At 45.9% G+C, this 24,153-nt stretch overlaps 1 protein-coding gene across 3 annotated transcripts in view; it reads right to left on the reverse strand.

The window, feature by feature from the left end:
• The window catches only part of PCDH10 (protocadherin 10), a 34,585-nt gene extending 13,337 nt beyond the window's left edge, over window positions 1-21,248 (reverse strand). The window contains exons 1-4 of one of the 3 annotated variants that reach the window (XM_054283770.1): window positions 17,467-21,248; window positions 15,967-16,025; window positions 15,315-15,421; window positions 5,953-6,282 (exon numbers count right to left, since the gene is read on the reverse strand). In XM_054283770.1, coding sequence (XP_054139745.1) covers window positions 5,953-6,282; window positions 15,315-15,421; window positions 15,967-16,025; window positions 17,467-20,064 — 3,094 coding nt within the window. In that variant the 5' untranslated portion in view covers window positions 20,065-21,248. The remainder of the gene's footprint in view (window positions 1-5,952; window positions 6,283-15,314; window positions 15,422-15,966; window positions 16,026-17,466) is intronic. The other 2 variants (XM_054283771.1, XM_054283772.1) reach the window with 2 other exon arrangements.
• Between the last annotated feature and the right edge of the window lie 2,905 nt (window positions 21,249-24,153).

Raw genomic sequence — 24,153 nt, forward strand, 5'->3', positions numbered from 1 at the left:
ATTGAAAAACTGTTCAAGAAGAAAGGGATTCTTTCCCCCTTTCCAATCCACCTTGCTTAGACACCAGCTCTTTGGGGAAGAGCCCAGCTTTTTTATCCTCTGTGTCCTACCTAACATGATAAAATCCTGATTCATCCATGAAATATGTTGATGGTGGTGGCAATACTTTCTATAAAAATGATACCTTTTCATCTGTGAGGATGAAAATGCCTGAGTGTGTGTAGAAAATGTTGCAGACCTAACAAGGGGGCTACTCTAGAACACAATCATTATTCCAGAATTACCTGTATAAACACTGTTATTTCATGCAGGAAATTGTGCCCTTATGTAGTTTATTTTAACCTGCTTTCAAAGGAGATTAAGCTTTGCCAAAGTAATTTTTTTAGAGCAAAATAAGCATTTCTACATAAAAAGTTCAGGTGTTATGACTGGTTTTGTATTTGGAAAAAATGCAAACCTTTTAATAGGAAGAAAAATTATTCTATTGCTAATGTCAGTACGAAACTTCAGGAAAGCTCTAAAGCATTATAAAATCATTGCCCATCTAGAGTGAACCAGAAATTATATTAAAAAAAAAATGAAAGCTATTTCTTGTTAGTTACAGACCAAAATACTCCTGAGGTGGATTTAATGGTGCTGTTTCCACTGCCATCATCTCAGGACCTTGTTCAAAGTGTTATAAATAGAGCAGAATCAGACCGATAAGGTATTCATTGTGGAGATAGCCTCTGTTATATCTCCTACAGAATCTGGTCCAACAGAGTTTGAATCTTGGATTAGGGGTTTTGGTAACTATAGCAATATTATTTATAAAAATAATGGCTAATATAACCACCACTGAAAGAAAAAAATTTCTATAAATGGTTAGAATTGAAAACAGAGGAATTCTTTAAAAGCTACATTTTATTTTCCTCACCAGTGTTATTTCACTTATTTTATTTTCTCCAGTGAAGTTCAGAATTTCTTTCAAGTTTTATGAACATTCAAGTCATTATGAAAATTCCTTAACTGTCTGCAGTTAGGAACACTGAAGAAATGCACTGTTCAAACCACGTGGATGAACAACAAGTAGTAAGTGTTAGTTGCACAGTAAGAAAGATATGTCAGTTAGGAGAATCCTGGATTCACTCCATGAGGAAACTATTTTCAAAAATCTGATCTAATCATAACTTTGTAATTTTTACTCATAGCAATTACATAAAACTTACAGAAATAAACATTCTTCAAAATATATTATTTAAGCACGTAGAAATCTACTTACATTACATTTCATTCAGAATAATACATAGAATATGAATGTTTATGTGGAAATTGGTGCATGAGTAAGTCCAATGGCTTAAGTGAAAATTCCATGATGGAGCAAAAAGAAAATATGAGATTTGTATACTTATCTACATAACAATTTGTAATAACAGCTGCTGTTTTCACTTGACCAAGCAAGTCAAGTGAAATGCCCTAAACCTCCAACCACAAAGAACCAAATATCCAAATGCCCTAAACCTCCAACCACAAAGAACCAAATATCCAAATTCCCACTGTATGGAGCCCCCAGCTTCAACCACGCTGCACAAGTTCAACAAGTCAGAATTGAAAACATGGGAATTTTTAATATCCAAATTCCCACTGTATGGAGCCTCCAGCTTCAACCACGCTGCACAAGTTCAACGGGTAAGAATTGAAAACATGGGAATTCTTTAATATCCAAATCCCCACTATATGGAGCCTCCAGCTTCAACCACGCTGCACAAGTTCAACAGGTTACTGCAATTTATGTCCAATTGGTATCATTTTATCAAATGTGTGTGATTTATGTGTATTTTATCAAATGTGTAGGGTGCATTATCAAATGTGGATGATCAGCTCACGACCCTGGTGCCCTGCAGTTGTTTCTCTGCCTTGCTGCTCCTTGCTGTCGAGCCCAGCAAACAAAAGCACACAGTTTACTTTCCTCACTCCTCCTTCACTCCCCATCCCTATCACAGCTTGCCTACATTAATTAGCAGCAAGCTTTTGGTATGACTTTGCACAGAGTTATTTCCAGCATTGTTGCTGCTGTGCCATGTGTTTCTATGGAATGAATAGACTGACTGGAGGAACACAGTGACACGAGCTGTGTAGGGGTTTTGTAGCACTTTTTTTTTCAGTGTGTTTTCAATTCAATTCCCCTTTTTACAACCTGGTGTTTTATTTCCTTCTTGCTGGCTTTGTGCATTGTGGGAAACTTCTCAGGGAACTATTCCACGGTCTTTTTTTTTTTTTTTCTAAGGATGAATTCAAATTTTTCATGCTAACATGCACCACCTTCTTGATCTTTTTGAAGGTTCTGCACTGAATGCACACAGTGGAGGAATCCCAGAGCAGACACACTCCCGTGGCACCATGAAAATGACATCTGCAGACACTGCCCCCTTTTTCTGGGTGCAGTTTCTAGATAATTAATTTTTTTTAACTCCATGGATTTCTGTATAAATGCCTGGCGGGACTCTGCTTTTGCTGAAATGTTCCATTTCTCCTCATGACTTTTTCCTCTTAGGCACAGAGTCTGGTAAAGCTTTCACCTATGACAACACTTGATTATTTTAGGAGCTTCCTCTAATACACAGAAGGTGTGCTAAAGGGTTTTTCCTGACAGTTCAAATACACTCTATTGATCAATTCTCACTCTATCAAAATTCTAATAGATTGACAATCTTCCTGCATCACTTTCCTGGTCAGATGCCAGCTACCTTGTTCCTAAAACCCCTAAATTACAAATGTATGTCCTATGTTGAGGCTTCTCATTGGTCTCTAATTCACAATATTTTCTAACACATTTTTAAGTGACAAACACAACTCCTGACATTTTTTGGTTACTAGCTCTTGTTAGAAGCTGAAAATTAACAAAACACATAATCAACTGATTCTTTTCTATCTGTTTTAGTCAATTTTTTTCAACAACATCCTCTTCCATTTTTCACGCATTTATTTAAAATGGTTACCTGGGATGGGTGCTATGCCTGCCTTTCTCTGTCCCTCCCTGGGTAAATACAAGTACAAAGAGTTTAGAATCTCTGCCACATCCTTGTCCTCACTAACTGCAGCTCAAGAGACTCACCAATTCTACCCTACCTTACTACACCTGGTATTTTGAAGTTATCTATATTGTTTGCATCCCTTTGGCTATTTTGCTCTAAGGTGTCCCTTTTATTTTCACTAATTACTATCCTCAAAGTCACTAGCTTGAATTTCTGCTTTTTTCTGATCATTTGTTTAGAATCTTTTTTTTTTTTAAGACACCTTTTAAATTCAAAGAGTTTTTGCATTCTGCAATACACCTTTTATTCTTTGCTGCTCATTTTTCATGTGGCCATTTTCAAACATGCTTCAACTTTTTGTACAGTGTTTTTACTTAATATTAAGGTTCTGTTTCATACATTTTGATTATTCCTTTTAAAAAGTCATTCTGCAGACAAACTGATTTTGACATGGTCTTCTGTGCTAAGAAGTTGAATTTAATTTTTTTAAGTGCAATTACCCAGTGAATCAACTAAAGTTCCTTCCGAAATCAACTTCCTTTTATAAACTTTTCTTACCTCATTCATTTAATACATTATTAATAATAAATCATTTACTCATTTCTACAACTAGTGCTCACTTTGTTTTTGTTGTTCCTGTTCTTTGCTATAAAATTATAAGCTAAAACACAGAAAAAGAAAAAAAAAACACAAAACCAAAAAAAGACCCTCACCAAAATAAGCGAAAATAAACCAGAGAAGCATTACTCTTGCTTTATAGAAATTTTAGTTTTGAGGTTCAAGAAAAAAAAGCAAAACTAAATCTGGATTCTCAAGCGTGGATTATGTAATAACACTCATTTATATTCGTTACTTCTGATATTTTACTTCCAATTGTTTATGCCTTTGTGCCAGGAAAGTGCAAGATGTAGATCAATGCCTCTATGTAAAGACATTGTTCAACAAAACTACTTATGCTAGTGTAACAAAATTTAAAATCCCCAAACTATCAATACAAGAAGTATGTCACTGCTATTTGAAATTAAACTCCCAGGCCTAGAACATACCAGAGCAGAAGCACCACTGTGGTGTCACCAGATAACAATCATCACTGCAACATCCATCCTGCACCAGAACCATCTAAAGATGCTACCAAACTTGTTACATTAAAATTAGATTTTTAACTGAGGTCACAGTGATGAAATCAGTGCTGCTAGATTGTGCCTTAGTGCTGAAGAATATTTTGTAGAAATAAACCATGAAAGATCAGTTCAGCAAAGACTGAAATTTGTTAGGCCATACTGAAATTTCACACCGGTCTTTAGAATATGACTGGATGATTGGCACATGACATCTTAGCCCAAAATAAGTAATTCAGCCACAAAATGAGCTGATTGTCTCAGGACAGGTTTTTAGGAAGGGCCTTCACAGATCAGAACTGATAGCCAAATTTAAAGTTGTCAGTAAAGTGAATCTAAAGAGAAGAGTGGTAAAAAGACCTCTCCTAAACGAATGAAAATACCAGGACAGCCAATTTAGAAGGGAGAACTGTGCTAAGAATGATCTGTACCAAAGATCTTCACATCTCAGGACTGCCAGCACACCACCCCACAGAACAACTAAATGCTTCAGGAAAATAAATAAATTAATACCATTCAGAGAGATTCTTTTCTCTTTTACCCCCAATCTACTATCCTAAAAGATATCTGTTGCTTTAAAACAGGGTCAATATTGCAGTGTTAATGCCTTTGGCTTATTTGGGTGAGATAAACATCATAAATTCTCAAAGTCAAGGAAATTACAGTCTCTAATAAAACACAGAATGCATCCAATAGAATGAAAAAGACATATTAGATCAAAGTGCTATTCAAGGGTTCTACAGCTGGCTCAGACTCCAAAAGGAATTATGAAGGTCTCTGAGATCTATCACACTGTTTCATGCCACATAACCATAGTCAAAAGGTGACTAAAGAAAGAGGGGAGATTTTGGAATGAGACAGAAGGCACAGAGGAGCACTGACAAGAGTCAATACTATGTAGGCTGAAAGATGATCAGACTGAGGGCTATCCCTTCCAAACTATGTAAACATCTACTTCAAAATAATATACATACTGTTTATTCACAAGATACTTCTCAATTATAGACAGAAGATCCCAGAAGCTCTCTCAATTCAACTCTAGTCTTAGAAAACGTTAGCCTGGCAACACCAATGTTTAAACCATCTACTGAAGAAAATTTTGGAAATAATCCAGCATCAGAAAACAAAACTGAGCGACTCCCCTGTGGCATTCACATTCTCTGAAAAAATTGCTTTGCCCAGGATTTTTCTCCTGGGAAGCTGAAAGGACTCCGAGAAAAGGAAAACAATTCTTATCTCATTTGCTTCTCCTGTGTTGTGCTCATGTGGAATGTATTTGGAGATGGTTTACCCACAGGTGATTGTTTCACTGGATTCTGGTGTGAGTTGTTTTGACTCATTGGCCAATCAGGGCCAAGCTGTGTTGGGACTTTAGCAAAAGTCACGAGTTTTCATTATTACCTTTTTAGCACTGAGTAAGTATCCTTTCTGTATTCTTTAGCATAGCTAGTATAGTATTCTTTAATATAATTTAGTATAATAAAGTAATAAAATAGCCTTCTGAGAACATGGAGCCAGATTCATCATTCCTGCCTTCATCAAGGCAACCCTGCAAACACAACAACTCCCCCACTAATATTTGTTGACACTTTTGCTGCTGACAATGATGTCACACTAAAAAAAGCAAGATTTTGTCTTTTTTTAAAAAAAGCACTGAACAATGCCTTCTTCACTGGTGCCTGAATCCAATAGAAGCCATCTCCCCCCCCCCCCCATTCCTAAGATTGTGCCTGTATTATTCCTAGCATGAAAAGCAGAAAGAGCTGATTTTTGCTCCTGCAAAGGGAACTCTTCCAGAGAGCTTTTTGAGCAGTACTTACTCAAATATGGTGGTTTGTAAGGCGCTCGTGTATTAGACAGCAGTCCATCGAACTCCTTCCTCTCCAGACTGTTGTGAAGGGCCTTCTCTTTGCCAAAGGTGGAGAAGGACCTTTCTGCCCCGGGCTGGGCTTCTGGTGTTTCAAACACTTCAGTGTCTGGAACGGAGTCCATGCCAGGTACGTGCAGATTGCTGCGGTAATCCGCAGCTTGGCGTCCATCGGATGGAACAAAGGAAGGCATCCAGCACCGATCCGAGTGGCCCAGTGCTTTACATTCCTCTGTGCAGTTGGAGAAGAGATCCATGCCTGCAAGCATGAAAGGAAAAGAGACTACAGATATAAGCTTCGGCATCGTGAGCAGCTGCTGACAGATAAGAGAGATTACGCCAAGGAAAGAGGAGCGGAAAGAGAAACGCCGTAAGAGCTTCCTCTGCCAGTTTCATCTCCTCAACAACAACACAAAAAAAACCTAGCTGTCCAGTCTTCAGAAGTCAAAGACACCCTATAACATGAATAACTAAATGCCAGAACATCTCACACACAAAAATACCACCAGAAGAACAGCATCAGAGGTTCTGTCTCATAAAATCCCACCATTTAGAACCCATTCGAACAAGGTTCGATTCTGCTTGTAGGCTGTTGTCTGCGGTTCACTGGTTGAAAAATACCTGCTTAAGAACACACAGGAATTGTTTCTACATAAATATGTCTCTGACCAAAGAAATTGAAAGTCTGGATTTAGAAATCACAGATTTCAGCTATGAAATGAAAGCTTAATGAGTCCTATAAAAGAACTATCTGTGCGTACATCGGTACACAGATGGAGCCCATTGATATTAAAAGCAGATGTTACAAAGTAGGAACTGAGCTTTCAAGCGATCAGGAGAGCTTATTCAATCATTACATCACTTTTTCAGAGACAGTTTTCATTGCTGCTGCAGTAGACCTTGCTATTATCAAGTCAACCAAGAAATGGGACAGAACCCTGTAATAAAATACTGTAATTAGCAGTACAAAGGCAACTGCAGTCCAGTGTGATGTGGCTGTGGATACCATTGAAAAAATTGTTAATGCTTCCCCTACATAAGCAAGCAATTATCCATGCCAACACCAAACTGTTTGCTTACAAATCCTTTAATGCTATTAAGATCTCAAATGACAAGCTATGCTGCTTTTGACTACTTTCAGAGCAGCCTTCCAAAGGAATATTTCCTGGCTTAGAGTCACGAAGTCATTGGATTATACTTGAGAGGAATAGCGTATGAAATCACAGAGGCAGAGTTAAAATAAACACCAGCATCTGCAAGTTGGTTTGTCCTGCTTTTGGGTGGGACAGAGTTAATTTTTTCCCTAGTGGTTGGCACAGTGCTGCGTTTTGGATTTAATATGAAAATAATGTTGGTAACACATTAATTTTTTGGTAGTTGCTCAGTAGTGCTTACACTAAACCAGTGACATTTCAGTGTCCCATGCTCTGCCAGTGAGGAAATGCACAAGAAGCTGAGAGGGAGCATGGCCAGGACAGCTACTCAAAGGGCTATTCCATACCAGAGAGCATCATGCCCACTATATAAACGGGGAGGTGGCCAACCACTGCTCAGGGCTGGGCATCAATCAGTGCCTGGTGAGCAAGTGTAGTGTCCATCATTTCTCTGCCTTCAATTCCTCTCTCTTTCTCCATTTTGTTATTATTATATTTCAATTATTAAGCTATTCTTATCTCAGCCCACAACTTCACTTTTTTCTGATTCTCCTTCCCATTCCAGGAGAATGAGCACGCAACTGTGTGGTGCTTCGATTCTGTTTGGGTTAAATCAATACAATCTCCAACATCACACTAAAAAAAATCTCCTTTTCTTGTATTTATAAAGAGAGCTGAGCATCTTAGCTGTGCATCAAAACTGAACTAAATCTGTTATAAACACTGCACTTACAAGCACTTCATTAGAATTACAAAAAAATAACGTTACTTCTAACAGAAACAGGAAAAAAATTTGAACAGCTGTAATATAGAAAAGAACACAGCCTCAAGCTGTGCCAGGGGAGGTTTGGGTTGGACATTAGGAGGAATTCCCACTCAGAAATGGAACAGGGAGGTGTTTAAGGAAAGACTCAAGGATGTGCCTTGAACTTCAGGGATGTGGCACTCAGTGCCATGGTCTGGTTGACAAGGTGGTGTTAGGGCACAGGTTGGATTTCAATGATTTCAAAGATTTCCCAACCTAGCTGATTCTTGTAATAAGATTCATGTAATGTAGCTCATTTACCAGGGAACATTGTAAAGAACTGGATTAGCTTGATCTCCAGTGTGAGGATTAGTATTAAGAATTCTACCACAGTTTTGAACTCTAATTTGAATTATATTAATAATATTTATGTAATATCTCCTACTACAAAAAAAACAATCTCCTCAGAAAGGAACAATGATTACGAGCTATCAACAAGTGCTTGAGTAAGAAAGGCAATCATTTAGACAGAAAAAAAAAAAATCATGAGGAAATGAGAAATAAAAGGTTTTTGTCTCAGATAAATCTCACTTTATAATGACTTTCTAATTTTAAATTAAGCAATATACAATGCCAGGTCCAGTTTCGATTAGAAGCTTGCCTTGATAATTGGCATGCAGAAGCCTGAAAATAAATTTCTGATCAGTGAACTGTTGAAGAATGCAAATGTGAACTGCAGAACTGCTTAAGGAATCAGATGAAGATCATCAGGCAAAGAGAAAAATAGTGCAAATGTAAATTCTGTACTGGTAGTAGCTATCAAAGACTGAAAAGAAATATTTAGATGCAGGCTTCCCAGAAAGAAATTAGTATCTAACAATGTTTATAAAACCGTGCGTGTATCTTATGTATTGAAATATCTGAAGAAAAATATGTTTTGCCTTTCCAAAGATTTAAAGGACAATAAACAAAAAAAAAATTATTTCAATTTGCAGACTTCTTGGCAAAGCTACAAATAAAAAAAAAATAGCCCTACATTTAATAAGAAAATAATTACAGTTCCATTTTGCTGATAGTGTATCAGTGACCATATTAATTGAACATTTCCTGAAAGACAGGAGGAGAAAGAAAAACTTAAAGGTAAATATTAAATTATATTCTTTAGTCTATGGGAAGGGAAAGATTAGAAAAATATTGTTTTATATGTACACATTCAAGTATATACCATTTTCTTCCTTTCATGGATCTTTATTCCACCTGGAAAATTACCCTCCATTTTACTATTTTGTTCTCACATCAGCTGCTAAACTGCAAAATGTCTCTATACAAATATTTTTTTTTCCCCTTTTGAATACTGCTTGTCTACTGCAGTGCACTGAATAGTATTATATAACAGCTTATTATAAAAGAGATGCTATAGCCACTATAAATCAGGATTCTTAATAAACAAAGTAATGAATGCAGGGGATATAAAATGTGAGCTTGTACTGAAAACTTTTTCTCTCTTTGAGAGGAGAACTTTCAAAAAGAAAAAAAAACCAAATTATATACATTGGGATTTAAATATACCCTGCTGGAGCACATAGCTAAATGTAAATGCTTGTTTAGAATGGGAACAAAATGTTCAGAGAGGCAAGGGTTAGGAATTGTTCCAGCCTGAAGCAGTCACAACAGCCCCTAAGAGTTTAACAGGTGCAGAACCAAGCCCTTGGGTTCGGCATTTTGACAGAAAAGAAATTCAAATTAGCAGCTTATTTTCAAAATCCCTGGGCAGCCATGCAATTTACACTGCCTGCGGTATGAATGCTGGCTATTCTTCCCCACCTTTTTCCTGTGGGTCATGGTATAGAATTTTCTGGCTCTAATTGAAAAACATTTAACACACGGTTGGGGAAAAGCAAGGGCTATTTGTGGCTTTCCAAGAAGGAAGGACATAGCACGGTGAAGAAGGGAGACACTCAGTAGAGAACTCCTTCATAGCCCAGGAATCATGCTCTTGATTTATAACAAAATGTGCAGTAGTTTAACACCTCCATCTCCTCTCCCTCATAAATCTGGTTTTATGTATATATATATATATATATGATCCTTCTGTACTAAACTATCCATCATAATTACACATCCACATTAAAGAAAAACCCTTTGTATTTTGATTTTTCCCTTACTTATGCTGTTCAACCTTGCACACACAGACAAACTGAGATTTTAAAGGTGACTCTGAGTGAGGAATTTCAAATGTCCTTTGTGGATACAAACAGACAGGACAGTGCACAGAAATTCTGACAGGGATCAGCATTGCACTATTCCAAATGCAGCATGCACAGAACAAGTCATGGCAAAGGCCACCAGCTCACTCCTATTTTATTACCAGAGGGGCCAGTGGACAATATGAACTCTCCCACAACCCTGAATTTGCAGATTTTAAAGGAAAACAAACCCCTGTCCCTCCCTCAAAAGCTGCCAAAAACTAGGAAATGTGTTATTTAGGTTTGATGTCTGAAGTACCTGAGCTCAGGTGCTTTGAACCACATACTTGGCAGCACTGCATTCTGGAAGCGCGTTCTCAATTTGTTTCCTTTTCATATTTCGAAAGGAGAAAAATCAAAATTTCTCTGTGAGTTTTAATTGGTTTGAAAGACTGTTTTGTCAAGGCAAAAAATTAGGCCTAAATTAATTTTTAAATAATGTGTCCTTTCTCAAATTAACTAAGGGAGAAGAGCCATACACCAAGACCAACAAGTGAACCCTTTCATGTGCATTACTCAGTAAAAGATGTAACAAAAATAAAAAATACAACTTAAATGCTGACAAAGTATTTGTTGCAATACAATTGTTGAGAGGGTTTTCTTCCCAATGTGTGCAAGTTTTTTTTCAGAACCTTGCCTTTTCATTGGAAATGACATTTCTGTTTCTCCTGTGCTAGTTAAATGTGAGATAGGTGTGATGTAGGGAACCAGAACTTCTCAGAGCTCCCATTCCCAGAACAACTATCCATTTGGTCAGATTATCAATGAGTAAGTATCTCATTTCCCATGATTCATGTTTTGTATTGGTAAATAAGGATAAGGATGTTAACCTACTGGGTAGTCATCTACTTTAGAATCGGACTTTAAGAAACAAAGTTATTATCACTGATTCTTGCTAAGCAATTGGTGTGCTGCCTTGGATACAACTGACTTCATCTGCATCAGAATATGAATAAAGACTCAAATATCTTGAATATTCAGCTCTTCTAAATCTCAGCTTCAAAGGCCTGTCTGGACCACTGAGATGCCAACATTATGAAGCATGCAGGCCAAGGAAGAAGAGGGGGAAAAAAACTCCCCCAAAAAATTAAAAAAAAAAATAGAAGTAGCACTTAGCTTCAGTCAAAGCACTTTTTTAAGCCATTTTCATGTACACTCTCACTTTATCTGAGATAGACTTTTTGCCCAAGTCATCTTCACAACAGGATTTAGCTGTCAGTCTGCATAGGCTCAGAGGAAATACTGGTTTTCTCTGTCCCTTTATCACTGAAATTCTTCTTCTGACCTCTCTTACTCTTCTCCTTATGGACACTGAAATATTGCAGCTCTTCCGCCATAATGAACCCTCTTGGCATTCAGCTGATCTGCACTGAAAAGGTGTGAGCCAGTGTTTCACCCTGTGCCTCTGCATTAAACCCTTACCAGTTCCCTTCATAAAATCCAACAGGAAAAGCCTAACTTCAGGTTTCAGCCAGTCCCCAATGTATACTGCCCAAAAACAGATCAAAAAAATGCATTTTATAGGATACACAAGGCAGGATATTTTAATGCATTTTACAGGATATACAAGGCAGTGCATCTACTTGGCTCATCATCTTGGGCATTCCTCCCTGAAGTGCCTCTGAGATACTGTGACAATTCCATGAAATAAAAAGGGTAAAACACTCTGAAGGACTCTGCTTGGGAAAGCCAACTAGCTAGTGAGCAACCACATGAAATAAATTGATGGCACGAGTCCAAATCTTACAGGACAGGTGTCTAATCATACAATTTAAATGTACACACATGCAGAGCATTAATTGGCACCCAAGCTGGCAGTTTCACAAGGGAGGCCAAGAAATTAATCAACCATGGGAAATAAACTAACCTCGTGCTTGAGAATCACTCCTACAGAGCATGGCTGAAATGCAGTGTGTTAGTAAGAGGTAGAAGTGTTGTGCGAGTTGTGTTTGCTCTAAAACAAGTAGCAGCTTTTCTCTCAAACATTTTCAAAGAAGAGCACAGGTCATTAGAACCTAGAGGCTGAGAAACCTCTCCTCTGTTTGCCAAAATCCTCCAGCACTTCTTCACCTTTGTGAAGTCATTTTTTTCAAAAAGCTCAGATTATTAACCCAGTCAATGAAATAACTATTCAATCCACAAAAAATCTGGATCTTGAGCATCTCTGTCCTGGCAAAAGCAGATGCCAGTATTTTAGTACTTCCTCAGTGTAAAGGCAGGTAAGAATGTGGATAATTATGAGGCATTTATATGTTACTTTAATGGGAAAAATATGAATCCCTTACATGCATTTCAGCACATTTAAACCATGATTACATCACTTTCAAGAAAACTTATTTTGTGAAAAGACAAACTATGATCCAATATCAAAATCCAAGAAAACATTTTAGGATACGTAGAGCAGCAGAGTTCAGATTTTTCACTAAATTCTACAAGATAAAGCTGTGGCAGCGTGATGGGTTTTCATCCCACATGTTTTCCTTCCCAATTAATAACTGACCATGGCACCACAGTTTGGATAGCAATGGACTGCTACAGAATAGCTACCTGTGTGCCCCAGGACTGCCCACCAGTGACAGAGGTCCTGTGCTGAACAGCAAAATGATGTTTTGCTGCTGACTAAAACTGCTGGGGAATGAGTTTTGCCTGCCAGTGTGAATTACCTGCTAAATATTTTCAGGTGCTTTTGAAAACAAATATGATGCTGCATAGTGTCAGGTAACATCTTGGGGAAAAAATAAGACAGCCCAAACTGCTGCCACGCTATCAATCAATGTGTTTTCCTTCAGTAATTTAGAAATCATTTATTATAGAGCATCAGAATGACCAATGCAATTGAGAAGGCATTCCCTCTATACTTCCTGTAGTCATTTGAGATCAAACAAGATTTATGCTCCTTTTTTCCCCGTAAAATTCATCCTCAAAAGCTCATAGCAAGAGTGAAGATTTATGTCAAAATATCTTGTCATCACCGAGGTAAAAGGGCACACTCTTTGCATTTAGGCAGCATGATTCAGCCTAAAACATACAGGAAAAGTAGATAATATGTGTGAAGAAGATTAAAGCAGTTTCCACAGAGATGGGTATTGAAATATCTATCTGGGACTAGCATTAAAAAATGGTGCATGCAAATTATTCTCAAATCTCAGAGGCAATATATGAAATTGGTGTATTCTGAGTTTTCAGTTCAAACTACTAATTGTGAGTAGACCAAGCCTAATTGTCAGCTTTCATTACTGACTATGTGATCACCACTGAAGATACAGAAGTTCACAGATCACATCAGATTCTTAAATGATTTGAAATTATTTAAAAGTACAGAACAGTTTTTCTCCACTATTTGATAAAATGTAAGTAAAGAAGAATTTACCCCACTAAGGATCAATGCCAAACATGACAAGTATTCATAGTCTACTTTTAAAATGGAGGGAAAGCATAAAGAACAGAGGCACAACAATACCAGCACAGAATGCATCTAAAAGAAAATAGCTTTCGGTTGATGTGCAACTACGTGATTATATTCCCACCATCAGTCAAAGCCAGCCCCTTCTGCAGATGTTTATTCTTTTCTCTCCTGTTTGGTTATTATGGTTCATTATGTTGAGGGGCTAAGCTGATTGAAATGTTCATGGAGATGACTGCTGCAGTAAAATGCGTAAAAGAGGAGGAAAAAATAAAAAAAAAAAAAGGAATGCAGGGAGGGCAGAAGGAGAGAGAGCTTTTTATAACTCAGTAGCCCTGATTGCTGCATCAGAAACAGTGCAAAAGAAAGGCTGGGGGGAGGCTAAATACACGGCTTTTTCGAACAATAATAAATCATACGCCATATATAGGCCAAAAATGAAAGAGGCTCTGTGTTCAGATGTAAACTTCTGGCAAGACCTGGTTTGTTGTCAGGTTCCCAGACACAAAATAGACACTCTGTTCACTTAGCATGAAGCCCTGCAAGGAGCAGGGAGCTCCAGAGAGACTCTTGGCTCTTCTCAAGTCTCATTAGGTCTGCATATTAATGACTTGCAGCAATAGAAAGAGGCCCTGTGGCAGCCTCCTCTTCCCCTGGTGCCTGGGTTTCCCATCCTTAAGGGCACAGTGACTGCAGCAGCAAGAAAATAGGGGCCATTAACAGAGCAGAAGGGTGAGGCAGCACTGCTGTGACAGCACTGGGTTCCCTGCCCTGCTGCAGGGGTGGGGGGAATAAAAAAAAGCAGAATTGACAGTGTTTTTGTATGACACGGTTGTAGCAAACCTTTATACGTGACAGAGCACAAAGGAAACAAGGGGAAAGGCAGCACTGTGTTGCACAAAGATGTACCAGACCTGGGGAGGCTGTGGTAGGAAAGAAAGCCCAGCATTTGTAGCTAAAATGCAGTGAGAGGGTGAGTGTGAATTCTAATGCACAGGCTCTGAACAAATGTTCCTTTCAGAGGCAAACTGACAGTATGGGAACTGAGACAGCAAGCCCTACATATGGGCATAACACTGCAATGTGTGTATTTCCTAAGTGATTCATAGGCTTGTAAAGCCTTTCTTTCCTCTGTCAGGAAAATTGTATTTAATATCTTATTAACATGGAGACCACTTGCACTATATGGTGCCTCAATTTGAATTAACAGACAATCCTCCAAAATTCGAAGGTATTACACATTCAGAGCACCCAACGTGTCTCCACTGATCTCCTGGAAAAGAAACCCTCACAGTCTGGCTGTCATTCAATCACTGGGTTCATTCTTTCCCTTGGGAACTCCTCCTTCACTTCTCACTGCTGTGCCAGCTGAAGTGCCTACTAAACAGAGCTGCTTAATGCTTTGAGATTCTCTAAATCTGCCATAGGAGAAAGTGTACTATCAAATGTACCAGTAACTTTGCTTTAATGTGCAGGAAGTCATGCTACAGTGAATGATGCAGTATAACACACCAATTCCCATCCCTAACCACACGAATAAAATAAATTCTGCCCTGTGACCAAAAGAGGTTCAAAACTGCCTCCTTGTCCAGGCAGCTGTAGCAGCAAGCTGATGTAAACCCAGCCTCCCAAAAGATAAATATGCTCACCTTGTATTATATAAATATAATACAAGATTTATGTCTCTCTTGTATTATATATAAGTAACTGCTCCTTCTAGTCTCCCTACTTAAAGATCCAATATTCCCATTCTCTTATCAGACTTACCAGAGGATTGACCTCGATTAGTGGCATCATGATCACTGTCTCCTTGCTCACTGTCTCCATGACCACTGTCCTTAGAGCTCACTATGTCTGCTTCCTGGAATGCAGAACTAGACACAGAAACACCTTTGCATTAGGATGAACGCGGAAAGAGGAGCTCGTAAAACATTCTTCCGCCATCACATGGCCAAACACGGCGCTGCATTCCCCCCCCCACCACCATCCCTTCCGCAGGAATTCCACCGAGGTGCCCTGCCCACCCCGAGCAAAGCGAGCAGTTTTCAGACCTTGCAAGGGCCAGCAAGGGTTGTTGCCCCTCCTGAGGTCTGTAGAAGTAATTTGGTAGCATTTCCTTAAGCTGGTTAGCTGAACTTTAGCTCAGTGAGACAATGTTTGCTGGGAGACCCTACAGAAGCGCGTTATTAAGTATTTGAAGCACGTTCTACACTCGTGCAAACCGAGATTTTGTTCTCTTCTCAGTCAGCTGGGAAACCAGTTTAAAAAAGCCTTGATTCGAACTTTATTTGATGCATCCACATCCATTCGACTTCCCAGTGCTTTACTACCCAGTTACACCTTGTAGTAAATACATTTCTGCACAGCACCCAGACCTGCTAAAGCATGCATGAGGAAAGCAAGGCTGCAGAGCTCCTACCTGTTTACTCTTCGGGGTCTGTCAACTAGATAACTGAGCTCAGCACGCTGATGCTTGGTCTAGGAGAAAGCAAATTATTGGGAGACATTGTAACTCTTGATATTTCTGTAACCAGCAGCAGGAAATATGCAAGGGAGCAGTTCACCATAGTCACCATAAATGGCAATGCTTAGTTGCAAGCAGGCCTGCAAGATCTGTTTCTAGAATGTAAGGGGGGAAAGAATCAGCTCTTAGTCACACAGATGGGAAGGCACAAGGGGATTTTTTCTGGAGGTTTTGAGACAAGACTGACGTTTTCTCACAGTGCACACTGTTGAGCATCACAAGGACTCCCACAAAAAATTAGCATAACTATTTCTAGAGTTGTGGACTGCTTAGATGGCACTGGTATTGCACCATAAGGAAAAAAGAAAACATACTTTGAGATACCCTCAAGTCATTAAAAAGGCAGCAAGAGTCAAGAGTTTAATAGACATTTTGAAGCAAGGGCAGTACTACAAACCAATATTAGAAATTTCACTGCAGAACTTAAATGCCTTAGAATACACCATTCAAACCACCTTTGAGAGACTGGACAGCACTCAGGTTTCAGGGTGGGAGAGAAAGTGAGGTTTTCACTAGTGCACAGGCAGAGAGGTGCTGACAATATACGAGCAAACCCAGCACGAAATGATTAATGGGGGAGTGATATGGCATGGTAAATGCTTTAGTAAAAATACTCTTCACACCAGGCAACACAAGACTGCAGGGGACATTAAGTCTCGGCGCACAATTTTACAGAAACTCTTTCTTGCTGCTCTTTGCAAACTTTGAGGTTATAAAGAGCTGTGTAGACAGAGTCAAGAAAAGTCAAAACTCCTAATTCACAAATTAATTAAAGCTCCCGCTAACTACAGTGTTTGTCACAGTGCCACAGGGGGTTTCCCCCAAAGCTTTACTCGCACATGAAAAGATTTCAGGACTGAAAACCACACGGCTTTAAAGCCTTCCTTCAGAGCATCCTGTGCTTACACCCCACGTCACTCCAGCCTTGTCAAGCGGGGAGATGCTGCAAAGAGCTGTAACCCCCCCCCCCCCCCCCCCCCCTTCATCTCCCAACCCACCGGCAATCCACTCGCAGCTCCCGCAGCCTCGGGGGCATCTCTGCGTCCCGATGCTGCCCAGATTCCTTCAGAGGCACCGGAGGGGGTGCGAGGGGGACTCAGGGGGAACACGCTTGGCTGCAACAGCTGCTCAGCCCGAGCGGGAGGCAGCCAGCGGTATGCGTGTGTTGTGTGTGCGTTTCTACCCCACAATCGCCTCTGAGACCCCCGCCCGTCGCTAAAATCCTCCAAAGATGAGAGGGCAAAGCGGGGAGAGACAGCGGACGGATTAAAGGAGAAACAAGCAGGATTAGGAATGCAAAACGCCCTTCGCGACGGGAGAGGAGGAGGAGCGGGAGCTTGGGGAAGGATGCTCGGGGATGAAGTCTGCGCGGGCTGGGGGGGTGCCGGTGCTTACCTCGCTGGACAAAATGCTCCCGTTGGAGATGATGTCGGGCTGCTGGTCGGCGTAGCCGGTGACGATGGCCCCGCAGGGGTTGTGCTCGGCGTCGGTGCTGCGAGAGGGGCTGCAGGGCTTGAGGAACATCAGGTCGGTCTTGGCGGACTCGGGGGTGAGGCAGACTTGGTAGCAGTAGTTCTGGTTGTGGTGGTGCGAGCCGAAGCTGCCCGACTCCTCCACCGGCACCTGCGCGGGGTTGCTGGGCACGTTGGAGCTCTGCACCAGCATGATGTCCGACTTGCTGAGCTTCTTCTTGCGGGCCCGCGCCTGCCGGCTGCAGCAGGGGCAGCAGCAGCAGCAGCCCAGGCAGCAGTCGCTGGCCAGGCAGGTGTAGATATTGAGCTTCTTCTCCTTCTGGCAGCGCACCGCCAGCACGATCATGGCCAGCAGGAAGATGAAGGAGACGGAGCCCAGGGCGATGATGAGGATGAGCGTGAGGTCCAGCGAGTTATCCCCGCCGGAGCGGCTGGGGCGATGCTCGCCGGAGCCCCCGGAGCCTCCCCCCGCGCCGGTGCCCGCGGCCGGGCCGCCGCCGCCCCCGGGGCGCTCTCCCGCGCCGTCCACCAGCACCACCTGCACGGCGGCCGTGGAGGAGAGCGGCGGCTGCCCGTGGTCGCGCACCTCGATCACCAGCTCGTAGGGGCGCTGCGGGTCGCGCTTGGCCGGCACCCTGCGCGCCGTGCGCAGCTCCCCGGAGCGCCAGTCCATGCGGAAGAGCCCGGCCTCGTTGCCCCGCGCGATGCTGTAGGTGAGGCGGGCGTTCTCGCCGTCGTCGGCGTCCACGGCCGCCACCCGGCTGACCAGGTATCCCGGCTCGGCGCCGCGGGGCAGCGCCTCCCGCGCCGGGGTCCCGTTGCGGCCGGGCACGGGGCTGACGATGGCGGGCGCGTTGTCGTTCTGGTCCACCACGATGATGTGCACGGTGGCGTTGCCGGCCAGCGGCTGCGGCTCCTCGCCCGCGTCGCGGGCCTCCACCTGGAAGCTGAACTCTTTGAGCTGCTCGTAGTCGAAGGAGCGCAGGGCGTAGAGGAAGCCGTTCTCGGAGTTGATGGAGACGTAGGTGAAGACGGACATGCCCTGGATCTGGCTCTCCAGGATGGAGTAGGCGAGGCGGGCGTTGGCGCCCTGGTCGCGGTCGGTGGCGCTCACGGCGTAGATGTAGGCGCCGGGCACGTTGTTCTCGCTCACGTACACCTGGTACACGGGCTGGCTGAAGCGCGGCGCGTTGTCGTTCACGTCGCTCACCCGCACCTGGATGGACTTGCTGGTGCTGAGCGGCGGCTCGCCGCGGTCCCGGGCCACCACGGTCAGCGTGTAGGCGTCGCCGCCCGGCTGCTCGCGGTCCAGCGGCCCCTCGGTGACGATGGTGTAGTAGTTCTTGAAGGAGCTCTTGAGGCGGAAGGGCGCGTCGCCCTGCAGCAGCTCGCACTGCACCTGCCCGTTCTCCTCCGAGTCGCGGTCCGACACGCTGAACAGGGCCACCACGGTGCCCGGCGCCGCCGCCTCGCTCACCGCCTCCTTCACGGTGGAGAAGCTGATCTCGGGCGCGTTGTCGTTGGCGTCCAGCACCCGCACCAGCACCTTGCAGTGCGCGGGCACGGCGTTGGGCCCCAGGTCCTTGGCTTGCACGTACACCTGGTACACGCTGCTCTCCTCGTAGTCCAGCTCGCCGCTCACCTCCAGGCGCCCGGTGCGCGGCGCGATGCCGAAGAGCTCCCGGGCGCGGGCCGAGATGTGGCTGCTGAAGGAGTAGATGATCTCGCCGTTCTGCCCCTCGTCGGGGTCCGTGGCGTTCAGCTGCAGCACCAGCGTGCCCGGCGGCGAGTTCTCCGGCAGCGACACGGTGTACACGGGCTGCTCGAAGGCGGGCACGTTGTCGTTGGAGTCCAGCACCCTGACGGTGAGCAGGGCGGTGCCGGTGCGCTGCTGGGGCTGCCCGCCGTCCACCGCCGTCAGCACGTAGCGGTGCACCGCCTGCTGCTCCCGGTCCAGCGGCTGGTCCAGCACCAGCTCGGCGAAGCGGTTCCCGTCGCCCTGGGTCTGCACGTCGAGGGAGAAGTAGCTGTTGGGGGTGATCTCGTAGGTGCGCAGCGAGTTGGTGCCCACGTCGGGGTCGAAGGCGCTCTCCAGCGGGAAGCGGGTGCCCGGCGTGGCGCTCTCCGAGATCTCCACGGTCAGGTCGGGCTCCGGGAAGGAGGGCGGGTTGTCGTTGATGTCCAGCACCTCGATCTCCACGCGGAACAGCTCCAGGGGGTTCTCCAGGAAGACCTCCAGGTGCAGCAGGCAGGAGGGACTCTGCTTGCAGATCTGCTCGCGGTCGATCTTCTCGTTCACGTAGAGCACCCCGGTCTCTAGGTTAAGCTCCAGGTAAGGGCTGCGGGAGTTGGGCGCCGTCTGGAAGCGCCGAGCCGAAAGTTTTGTAATGTCCAAGCCCAGGTCCTCGGCGATATTCCCCACGAACGTGCCATGCTCCTGCTCTTCCTGCACCGTGTAATGGAGCTGGCAAAAAGCCCCCTCCAGCATCCAGAGCAAGGCAAAGAGGAATAGCACAACCATCTCCAGACGGGGAAAGAGATTCCCCCCTCCCCGACACCACCGCTGCCTCCTCTTCCAAAAGCCACCTCCTCCTCCGAAAATACACAGTACAGTGTGTGTGCGTGTCTGTGTGTCTGGGTGCGCGCGTCTGTGTGTCTGGGTGTGCGCGCGCGCGCGTGCCCGCGCCTGCAAGCGTGTGCAGAGAGAGAGAGAGAGAGAGAGAGAGAGAGAGTGGGATCGGGGGAAGGGGAGGGGGAGAGGTTGGTTTGGGGGGGCTGGGGGGTGCTAGGTACTATTTCTTCTGATTCATGTTAGGATTTTTTTTCTCCCCCATCTCCCTCCTTTTTGTTACGGGGATTATTGTTTCACACGCTGAGCAAACGAAGAAGACAGGCGTCCCCGCTTCATCTGTGATCTTCGAGATGTGCCGGTCAACTAAAATAGCTATTAGCCGGCTGTAGCTAGAGACACACACTGTAGCCCTCTTTTATTTATTCCGAGAGTCTTGGCACTGCACCGCGGCAGCAGCAGTGGCGGCGGAGACAGCAGCAGTAGCAGCAGCAAATTCCAAGGAGGAAATTTTTGTATTTCAAGATTGTCCTCGGTTTGTCTTCCTGGTGGGAGTTGGAGGGTAGATGCTGCTGGAACAGCCGGTGGGCATGCCCTCTTTGGATGCAAGGAAAAGGCAGAAAACCGCGAAATTAAAAAAAAAAAAAAAAAAAAATTACCCGCAAAAAGATTTCATATACATATAAAAAAAGAATAAAAAAAAAAGGCAAAGAGCAGCTTAGCTACCCAAAACTTTCATTCCCCGATGTCCCTGGTATTTCCTTTTTTTTTTTTCTTTTTAATTTAAAGATTTTAGATTTCTCTCTTCTCTGTCAAAGGTCTTTTCTTCTCTTATTGCTACGAGTACGATCATCATCACTCTGCTTTTACGGCGGTGCCGATCGCGGTGGGGATTTTTTTTTTTTTTTTCCTCCTCTCTTGCTGCTTTCTCGCCTAGCCCGTGTCTGTGTGTGCGGTGCCGCCGCTGCGCTCCCGTCCCGGCTCCGCTCCCGGCGCGGCTGCCGCGATCTCTGCCAGCAGTTTCTGAGCGGGCAGCGCTCCGCTCCGCTGTTTTTGCGCAGCGCCCGGCTCCTGCCAACCAATGGGCGCCCAGCACCGCCCCCGGGGGCGGTGTCCCATTGGCCGCGTCGCGCTGCGTCACGGCGGGGCGGGGCCGAGCCGCGCTGCGCGCGGGCTGGGCGGGCAGGGCGCGCGCCGGCCGCCTCAGCGCCTCAGAGCTCCCTGCCCGCTTCCCTCCTTCCCTGCCCGCTTCCCTCCCTCCTTCCTTCCCTCCTTTCCTCCATCCCTCCTTCCTTCCCTCAATCCCCGCTTCCTTCCCCCCTTCCCTGCCTCCTCCCCTGCCTCTCTCCCCTCCCCGGGTGATGGTTCCCCCGCCGCGGCCGCTGGATCGCCGCTCGTCCCTGGCACGCACACACACGCACCCGGGTAAACGTCAACAAGCCCCGCTCCTTGGAGAGGGATTTTCCACCCAGCCGCCACCAACTTTCCTTTCCAGTGGAGCTTTTTTGGAAAAAAAAAAAAAAAAAAAAGTAAACAAAGGGAAACTTGCCGGGGTTGTTGTTGTTGTTCCATTCCCCTTCCCCGCCCCTCGGTGTGTTCCACAGTGGGGATAGCGCAACTTTCCGTCATTTATTTACCCGTGCGGGGTTTGCAGCTCCGGCCAATTTAAAGCACGGCGAGCCTGCGCCGGTGTTTTCCTATTTCCATTTTGGAATTTCCGCTGGTGCAACAGGAGACCGTGAGGAAAAGGAGGAATACTGCCTGTCATAATTGGGTGCTCAGGGTGGTGGGGCGGATATCCCTGGAGTGGGATATTCCCTCAGGGATAACCAGAGGAATCCAAGGGAAACGCTCCGGTACCGGCTGAGAGATCCACGTCCCTAAGGCTACCGAATGAATAACTTAAAATAATACAATACTTATAATTCCTGTGGAGGGTTTCCCCCCAAATGTTATTTTATTTGAACAGCAGCACAGAGCAGGGACGTGCACCTCCTGCTCTAACCCCATCACTAATCCATCACACAGCAGCGGCTCCGTCCGCGCATCCCAATGAACTACAGGCGCGTTTTTCCTGCGGGAACGCAGGAATCCACATTAGGATGGAGAGGCTCCGGCACGGCTCTCCCCGAGAAGCTGAGGATGCCCCATCCTAGGAAGTATTCAAGACCAGGCTGGACGGGGCTGGCAGCAACCCGGTTTGGTGCAGGACGTCCCTGCCCGTGGCAAGAGGGGCTGGAACCAGCCGGCCTCGAAGCTCCCGTGCAATTCCCAGCAATTCCCAGCAATTCAGCGATGTCCAGAGCAGGGCTCCAGCGCCCGGAGCCGCGGGCGCGCCCCCGCCCCGCCCCTCCCCCGGCGGCGCGGCCGCTGTGGCGGGCGGCGGGCGCCCCCCAGCGCCGCCAGCGCCGCACTGCGCCCGCCAGCGCCGCCGCCGCCCCGCGGGGCACTCAGCGCGCCCCGCTCCGCTTCTCTCCGCTCCGGGACCCGGCCCCGGCCCTGCCGCCGCTCTCCGCCCGGCCCCGCGCTCCCCTGGCCGCCTGTGAGGCCGCGGCAAGCGTCCCTGCCTCGGCGCGGCCGGCAGGGAGATGCCCACTCCCCCCCAAACTCCATCCTGTTCTCCCCTTCTGCATGGCTCCCTACCCACCCCCGGGCTCTGTGGCGGGGTGATTCCGGTGGGTGCTTTGCAGACAAATTGAAAAATTTTTTTCAGAATGGCCCGGCTGCTGGCGCTGCCCGTGGGATGCGGACGGGGAGCTCGCTGTGCGGAAGCGCCGCCGCTCACCTGCCCGCTCACATCCCCGGGCGCGGCCGGCGGGGATCGCGCCTGTCCTGCCTGCCTGCCTGGGGGAACGACCCGTGGATGCCCATGGGGAATGCCCTGAACGCGGGGCAGTGCTAGCCCTTCTCTCCCCGCCGCCAGAGCGGCAACCTCTGCTGCCTTCGAGGAACGCGGGCGAAACCCGGGAGACCGAGCCCGTGTCCGTGTCCGTGTCCGTGTCCGTGTCCGTGTCCGTGCCCGTGCCCGTGCCCGCCTGTGCGGGCCGGAGGAAGCCCGGAGGTAGGGCTGGGATGGGGGAACACATCCCCGGGCTCGGGGCGCTCCCGAGGCGCGACACCCACGCGAGGCTCCCGCGGGGGTGCGGGGGGCGGCAGCAGCAGCAGCAGCCACCGGGGAACACACACATATTTATATCCACACACGTGTATGGGCAGGGGAGAGCCGCCTCCCGCCCTCCCGCATCCCCGGGAGCCGATGTGCCCCCGCGATTCCAAGCGCAGCCGGGTCTCCATTTTGGGAATGAAGCGGCGGGGATGCGCGGCCGCCCTCCCGCTAATGCCGAGTGACAAATCGCACTTAGGCGATACATGAACGAGAAAATGATTTATGGATTTTCGCGACGGGCCGAGCCGATGAAGGCGACGTGAATTATCCATCCTAATGTGCAATGTATCATTTTCTAATAACGCCGGGTTGGCCCTAACGCTGCGCGCTGCTCCCTTCGATAGCAGGTATCGATTCGGCACCGGACACGCACCTCCTGCAGCACCAGCTGAGAGCTGGGTATTTACCTCTTCCCAAAGCCCAGGGCTACGGACGGAGCCCTGACACCGTGGCCTTTAGTTTTTCCATCTGGCATCGTTTAATTTGGCAATCACTTTGCCGAATGAAGACTAATCTTTCGTATCACTGTGCTTCACTCGGTGCTGTGATTTGGAGATGGAGAGGGAGGATGCCAGGTTTGTAAATGCTCCGTGCTGATGGGGATGGCACCTGGGTGAGTCAAACCTTTTCCCCCTGCCAAATCCTCCTTGGCACCAAGAGTACAACGGGGCACTTTCTAACAAGGAGAACAGATGCTAAATCATCCTTCTGCTCACACAGAGCTTCCCTGGCACCTCCATTTACCAAACCTCAAGGATCATTCTAAAGACAAAATTTTTGCTTTTAACTCATACACAGCAGGAAGGTGAATCATGCACACACGAAACTGAATTCATGTGCATAAGAGGGAGAAGGTTTGCTCAACCCCAGCTTGT

Source organism: Melozone crissalis, unplaced genomic scaffold, assembly GCF_028551555.1.
Source record: "Melozone crissalis strain CALT ecotype California unplaced genomic scaffold, PUWL_Pcris_2 ptg000039l_1, whole genome shotgun sequence".
Lineage (NCBI taxonomy): Eukaryota > Metazoa > Chordata > Aves > Passeriformes > Passerellidae > Melozone > Melozone crissalis.